Source organism: Teleopsis dalmanni, chromosome X (genome assembly GCF_002237135.1).
Source record: "Teleopsis dalmanni isolate 2A chromosome X, ASM223713v2, whole genome shotgun sequence".
NCBI lineage: Eukaryota > Metazoa > Arthropoda > Insecta > Diptera > Diopsidae > Teleopsis > Teleopsis dalmanni.
The window spans coordinates 46,377,044-46,384,346 of NC_051848.1; the positions used below are offsets into that span (position 1 = coordinate 46,377,044).

General features: G+C 27.4%; 1 protein-coding gene across 2 annotated transcripts; it reads left to right on the forward strand.

The window, feature by feature from the left end:
• The first annotated feature begins 2,718 nt into the window (after positions 1-2,718).
• On the forward strand, positions 2,719-5,214 carry LOC119662709. 2 transcript variants are annotated; one of them, XM_038072400.1, is made up of 5 exons: positions 2,719-2,902; positions 3,454-3,480; positions 3,542-3,673; positions 3,804-4,149; positions 5,033-5,214. In XM_038072400.1, exons 1-4 carry the CDS (start codon positions 2,818-2,820, stop codon positions 4,100-4,102), a joined length of 543 nt encoding a protein of 180 aa, XP_037928328.1. In that variant the 5' UTR covers positions 2,719-2,817; the 3' UTR covers positions 4,103-4,149; positions 5,033-5,214. The 2 variants fall into 2 exon arrangements, with proteins under 2 accessions (XP_037928328.1, XP_037928329.1); XM_038072401.1 differs by having other exon boundaries at positions 3,804-4,050.
• The last annotated feature ends 2,089 nt before the right edge of the window (positions 5,215-7,303 follow it).

A 7,303-nucleotide genomic window follows, 5' to 3' on the forward strand; every position in this document is an offset into this window, starting at 1 on the left:
ATGAAAATGTGAACAAATATAATAAAGTTAACAGCGGAATTCAAATAAATTCGTTTCAACAAATTTGCTTTATAAGCTGGATATGCGTTCCAGAGTACTACGGAATTTCCGCAAATAAAAACAAATTTGGCAACTTTGCACGTTACATGAAACTTCATCATGGTTTCAAAAACCAGAGACGTACACAAAATATCCTCGGGAAGAGTGATTGTTTCTCTAGGATATTTTTTTTAGAAAGTTGTACGTACTATCCAAAAGGCATCGGAAATTTGGTAACTGATTCGACTTATACTTCGGGTACTTAAAAATAATATAGTCGGTACTCGTAAATGGAATGAAATTCTACTACTTTAATTAGGGTAAAGGTATACCTTTTATACCTTCAAGCGTGTATAACTAAGAACATGTATTAAAGTACAGAAAAAAACAAGGCTACAGATATTTATTATTTTTATTTAATTTTAATAGTTTATTTATTTTAATTAAACAATAGATAACTAAAATCTTCACAAAATCCATTTAAAGAAATCAATACCAATACGTTCTTTCTTTAGATTACTAGTTTTATATGAGGGCATAACATATCTAGACCTAAAGAATGTAATAACTATGAATTTTTTAAAAGAAGGAAAAAATGGAAATTAGTTAAATTTTACTACTTAAACGTATGTTGGTCATAATAGACCGAAAGATATTGTGCTAGAGTTGTTAATTCGTTCTATTAGTTTAAAATATCAAAAACCTTTTAGTGGCTTAAACTCATTAATTCATATTATAACATAATTTAAACTATATATGGTTTAGTTCATCTTTCGCAGTTACCGAAATCATAATACCTAGCAAATTTTAGGATTTTGAGATTAATTGGTCTTGGAGACATTGATAGGTCTAAGAAGAAATATTAAAATTCGGGTATTTTCACATATTCAACGTACGTAAATGGAAGTTTTTGTCAAAGCATTACCCTAGGAGCTTGAAATCCTATTTTTGCATTACTTTTAATTGCTTCCATTGAAAACGATAAGTTCTATATAATGCTTTTTGCATTACATTAGTTATTATAACCACTATAGTTCTAATAAAATCAACCTATTTAAAATAGTGGATAATCTCTAAGCTTTCGGATTACCAAATATTAGTAGTCACTGCTTCTAGCAGCAAAGAATATCTTGTTGTGAAGAACAGACTGAATATGTTAAGCGGTTTAGTAGCCACTTAATATAGTTGGGAAACTAGTTTTCTTTTTGCTTTATTACCTTCCACTGATAATTTTCTCAAACCTTGTACAATTCTTTCAAAGTTTTTCTTGAAACTAGTAATTCTTTTATATTGTTGTGGCTAAAGATGTCAATAAACATTAAAATATTTGGGATATATTTTTCTTGGAAACTTACAATGTCCATCGTGGTTTTTTAATGTTTTTTAGTTGAAAAAAGTGATGAGGTGTATTTGGCAATCCTCGAACAGCTGTGTGGCCAGTCAAAAATTCAATTAAATAAGACTTAACAAAATTTTTTGTTTTTTCAATTCATTACTGTTAAAAAACTGTCAATAAAAAAAATAAAAAAATAATTTCTATTAAGAAAAAAAATTTCTTTTAAAAAGGGAATATACTCTGGTTTTGGTATATTCGTACTTACCAATATTATTACGTGTTTCCGGGTCAGAATTGAGTTCTTTTTTTTATTTATTATAATTAATTACAAAATAGAAAATCTTATAAGTAAGATAGAAAAAAACGAGCGCTAGCTGCCAGGGCCTTCAGCTTATTAGTTATTTTAACATCGATATAGTGGCGTTTTTATCTTTCTCTATATTCCAGTATTTTCAACACATCTGCCCAAATAACATATTGTTGCATTTGTTCCACCCTTTTTATGGTCGTTCGCGATCACTGGATCCTGATGAGAAATTAATAGTCAACTTGAGTTTAATATAACCGTATTTATTATGCTCTGTATTTTATCAAACATAAACCAATTTTTCCTAATAACAACAATATATATCAAAACTTATTTTTCAACTAAACTGACATTCCTAGAAATTATATCACAGACTATTTAAATTCCATATTCACAACAATATGTATTAAAACATTTTTAGCATGTAATTACTTTTACAATAAACCCCTTTATATAGATATTGCCATAACTTAAAAATTTTTATTTCAGAAATTTTTAGATATTTAGTCTCCATACTAAAACCCTTTTATTAAATCCGTGGTAAACATATTTAATAAAAAAAAATTGCACTGCTATCGTTTGATATTCATGTGCTTTTTAAAGTTTGTTGAAAAAAATAAAATTTATAATAATCGTTATAATATATAAACGGGGCTGACTGCATTATTTCCCTCTGGCTACGCCCATGTAGTCCTCATATATTTTAAACAGGTAATTTTTATTTTATCAGGAACGGAGCAAAAAATTGGAAATCTCACTACTTTCAGAATCTATAAACTATGCTGTGTAAAAAAATTACAGTTATATTTATATGGGATCCACATATCAACCCAAATGAGTTCAGTATACCATATATATACATAATCGCCAGAATACTTTCTCCAAGCATTTTAGTATATTATATGTTTAGCATATGAAATCTACTGAAAATCAAGCAATTATTTTTACGAACAGGCCGAATGATCAAAGTAAACTGTGAATATTCAATTAATCAGTTATTAAATTCATTTATTATTTTTTTACAAATAATGTTTTATACATTTTAGTCGAAAAATTCATTATATTAGTTTTGGTATTCAAAATTTGCAGTTTCGGTTTAAGATCAGATTACCTTGCAAACCCTTTTAAAAATAAAATGAATCAAAAAAAAAGTACGAAGAAGGTTGCAGAGGGTATAAGTAATGATGATATTCCTAGTACTTCAAAGAAAAGTATTTTAAGTAAGTATGGCTTCTATATACAAAATAAATTCTTAAAAGTTAATAATGTTATTCAACTTGAATTAAGAACTAATTGCTACGCCTTGGCTAATGCTTAGCCAAGTGTTTTGCAGGATTTCAGGTTAGCTTAGAAGTAGATAAATCTTTTAAAATTATTATAACTTTTTCTTTATAACTTTTAATTAATGCACAACTTGTTAAAAGCCAAAGTATTCTGCATCACCAAAATATATGAAATAGTAGATTAAAATACCTGTGTTGTTTTTTAGTGCTTGTCGATGAACATTGCATATTATTTATATTTTTGATACATTCTCATAATAAGTAGAAAAAAAAACTTAAGTTAGGAAAAAAATGTAAAAGCATATATATTTATGAATCTACAAATGATTTGACCTGTGTAAGTTGTATATAATGGCATATATAAAAGTAAGGCTTGTATTGTTATTTCAATATTTGAATTTAGAATTTTATTTTAAACATATAATTTAAATTTTTTATTTATCTAATATTGCAATCTTCACTTTAAACTCAATTGCATAACTTTAAAGAACATCTTGCGAAAGAAGAGGTAGAAGGTAATTATAATAGAACATCTTAATAATAAAAACAGTTTATCTACAATTTTGTTGAATTTAGCGGGAAAGAAGAAGGCGGTAAGATTTGTAGAATCGACAAGTAGTATCAAAACCCTTCATTCATTTTTTGGCAAATATTTGTATGACTTTTTTGCATGGAAGAGAAAGAAGAATAGTGGCGATCAAGACAAAAGTAAGCAAAAAAATTATGATCAAAGTAAATTCTTAAGTTAATAGAACTAATTAAAATGATTTTAGAAATAATGATAATAATTTTCCTAATATATCATACATATTAAAAAAAAAATTATTTTCTTTGCAAGCAAATACATTGGTTTCAAGAATTGAATCTACCGAAAAAAGGGAAGATATGGATGTGAAAATAGCAAGTCATAACAAATCCGGTTTAGGTCAACATTCACAAAGCTCAGAAAAAACACAAGAAGTAAAATCAGAAGAAGAAACATTTGAAGCTTTGTCAGAACACACTCCTCCTTCTCTAGATGCGACCCAATCAAATCTTCACATTGAAACTGAAAAATACTACAATCTGTTTAATTTTTTTAGCTGGTTAGTTCACCAGTTATTATACCATTTTGGATTTCGAAATTGGTTCCGTTGATAATTGAACATTATAGAAAAGAATTACAAAACTGCTAAATAGCACAGGTGCAATATTTTTTAAAGGCTTTAACTTAATTTCCCAAAGTTAATCTAAACGGAAACCGAGAGCTATATTATAATGTTATTCATTAAAATCTTTATAATTTAACTCAAACGTCAAATCAAAGCAATTAAAACTAATATAGATGCAAAGTATGACATTGATTCAAATTTTGATTCAAACATTATTTGAAACTAAGACCTTACCTTTGAAATATTTCTGGCGAACTATTGCAAATATACTCGTACTTACATTGCTCACGCAATATGTAAGCAATCAATGTTAATAACAGTCCTAAACTAATGTTAAAACTTTATCCTTAAAATCTATAATTTAAAATTTGTTAACTAAAGAAGAAAAAAAGAATTCTACATAATATAGTTAGAACAGTGTACTTATAATAATTGGAAGTACTATCTTTATTATTTGTGGGTAATCCAAATGCGATAATTGTAGATAATAAGTATGTTGTATATAAGGAAAAAAAAATACAGTTGCAGAGCTCCGTTAAAATAAACTTTAAATTGGATAATAATCTGATAATATGAAAATCTAAATGAATAATAATGTTTGAAATTTGTATTACATCAACTTTAATGGACTCACAGCAGTTTACCTATTTCACTATATAATCGAATAATGGAACAACTGTTTCATTTAAACTACTCATAAAGAATATATATAGTACATTCCACTGCTATAAATACACTGTTCCAACAATATCATCTAGATATCTTCTTTTATTCACTAATTTACGCAATTTTAATTATAATTCTTAATGGCGAGTTAAGAACTGAAGCACATGCTATATCTTAACCAAAATATACTAATGCAAATACTTCAATTCTTCTTAGTTTGAAAATAATCTTTTTAATTCCTTTTTTTTAGGTAAAACTGGAAGATTCAATTTGAGGGTTCTCTGTGCTATCTCCCCCTCTCTTTCTCTCTCTCTCTCTTTATCTTTCTGACTAGAAAAGTGGGTGATGGGTTATTTGTGAGTATCGTTGCTGTTGAAATGTGGATAACGAACTCAACTTAGCGCCTTTTGAAGAATGTCCTTCTCTTCAGATGTAAGTGAAATGCTATTAAAACTGATGTGATTATGGGTCTCCCAAATATAATTCTAATGTGTGGTTATTCATATTTTTTCTAGAAAAATTTCAGTTTCAATTACATTTATGCGCTACTCGGTTTAAGAAGCAATGCTGATCAAACGGATGTGTATCACTACTCTTGCTTAGTTGCTTTACTTAACGATGCAGTACTGTATGTATGTGTTATTCACACTGAGGAATTTCCTAATTAACTAACTGAATACAATACATTTACAGTGTTAAGGGAGTTATTTAACTCGAGAACCCATTATAGGAACTTGAATGAGAATAATGTTTGTCAGCATACACAAATGCATTTTATTTACAAATTTTAAATCTAAATTTAATGTTTTTAGTTACTGAAATTTTTTTGCAAATTATATAAATACTATTACAGATATATATTAAAAAAAAAACAAATAATACACTTCAATTGGCAACAATTCTTTAGAAAATATCAAAAATAATTGTGTGTAAAATTGATAGTTAATAATAGTTAATAGTCTATTAATGTGTTTATACTATTCAAATTATTGCACATTCGTATTTATCTCGATAAATATGTGGCAATTAGTCGCATTTAGTATACCATCGAATCACAATTAAAAGCAAATATGGAATAAAAATTATAATTTTTAATTACTTTTTTAATTTAATTTATAAATTTTAAATTTGATGGGAATTGTTGAATATAAAATTCAATTGGAATAACTAGCAAGTCCAAAATGGTATAAATATTCACTAATTTATCCATATCCAGGTTAGAATTGCGCTAATTGACACCAAATCACTCGATGAATCTATACTATCTTGTTTGTAATTAACAACTGCGATCACCATGACACTCTTAAAAGCGATCCAATCGATGTTATCATTTGATGTGGTTAACTTTTGCATAGGAGGTAGTCCAACGTCTTGAGACTGAAAAGATTAGTTATAACATATTACGATATCCTTGCTATAAATCTTCTCAAAACAATATTGTGTCCTTAAGCAATCCATAAAGCTTTTTATGCTTTGTGAAATACTACTTTTGTGGTATATATTCTAATATACTAAAATAGGTTTATTTATAAAAAAAGTAATATTAGTATATCATATATAATATTAACTGCCATAAAACTCATGTTGACCCATTAGAGTCCAAAAATTGATTTTAATCCAAAAAAATCTTTTACATGGGAACTATGTTAAGCTATCCACAAAGAGAGTCATAATATTTTACAAGGTCATGGAAAGATTTATTGTAAAGATCAGGAATTCGATATAAAAAGTTAAAAGAGAAATTACTAAACTACTAGAGCCGTTCTAATTTTTGGGAAACAATAATAAGTAGCGTAACCATGGCGGTAGTAATTTGCACAATACTCTAAATCCCCAACCAAGGGTTTACGATAATTATTTAGTTTTCTCATTTTCACATATAATCTAAGGAAATGTTGATGTGCTATATCTATAGATTTTTAGCTTACTAGTTAGCTTACTTGTTAAAATATTATCAAAATAATTATTAATAATTAAATGACTAAACATTGGAGTAGGCCCCAGCTTTAATTGTAAGATCCCAACCGGTTCTTCTTCTGTATGTGACATTGCTAACAAGGCATTACGTTATATTTTAAATGGAATTGCATGAAAAAAAAAAACGGAAATACGTTATTTAAAAATGTCTCAATGAATTGCAAAATATTGGGCAAGTCAGACTTAACGCTTGAATCAAAGTATTATATCGGTACTTAAAATTTGTTATTTAAGTTTAAATCATTGATTGGTTGGCTATGCCGATTTGATTCTGATTTCAAAGTTATTGGTTTGCTGTTTATTATGTTGTCTATCCTGCGCTTCTTGACTTTTTCATGAAGTTATTTGATCAAAAGTTATTAAATTTAAACAACAGACTAAAGTTGATACACGAATATGAAAATTTTTTGCGACAAGCAATTTGGAATTGGCCTGTAATCAGGTCAACAACTCTATAGCCTTTCTACTCCAAAGCTCTGACTTACTACATAAGAGTAAATTGAAAGATTTTGGTATTATATAGATCCTAACTTATTATATGAAA

Coding starts and splice junctions, on each gene's coding strand:
- LOC119662709 (XM_038072400.1), top strand. CDS start 2,818: ATGAATCAAAAAAAAAGTACGAAGAAGGTTGCAGAGGGTATAAGTAAT. Junction 3,481..3,541: donor TGCGAAAGAAGAGGTAGAAG/GTAATTATAATA, acceptor TGTTGAATTTAG/CGGGAAAGAAGAAGGCGGTA. Junction 3,674..3,803: donor TAGTGGCGATCAAGACAAAA/GTAAGCAAAAAA, acceptor TTTCTTTGCAAG/CAAATACATTGGTTTCAAGA.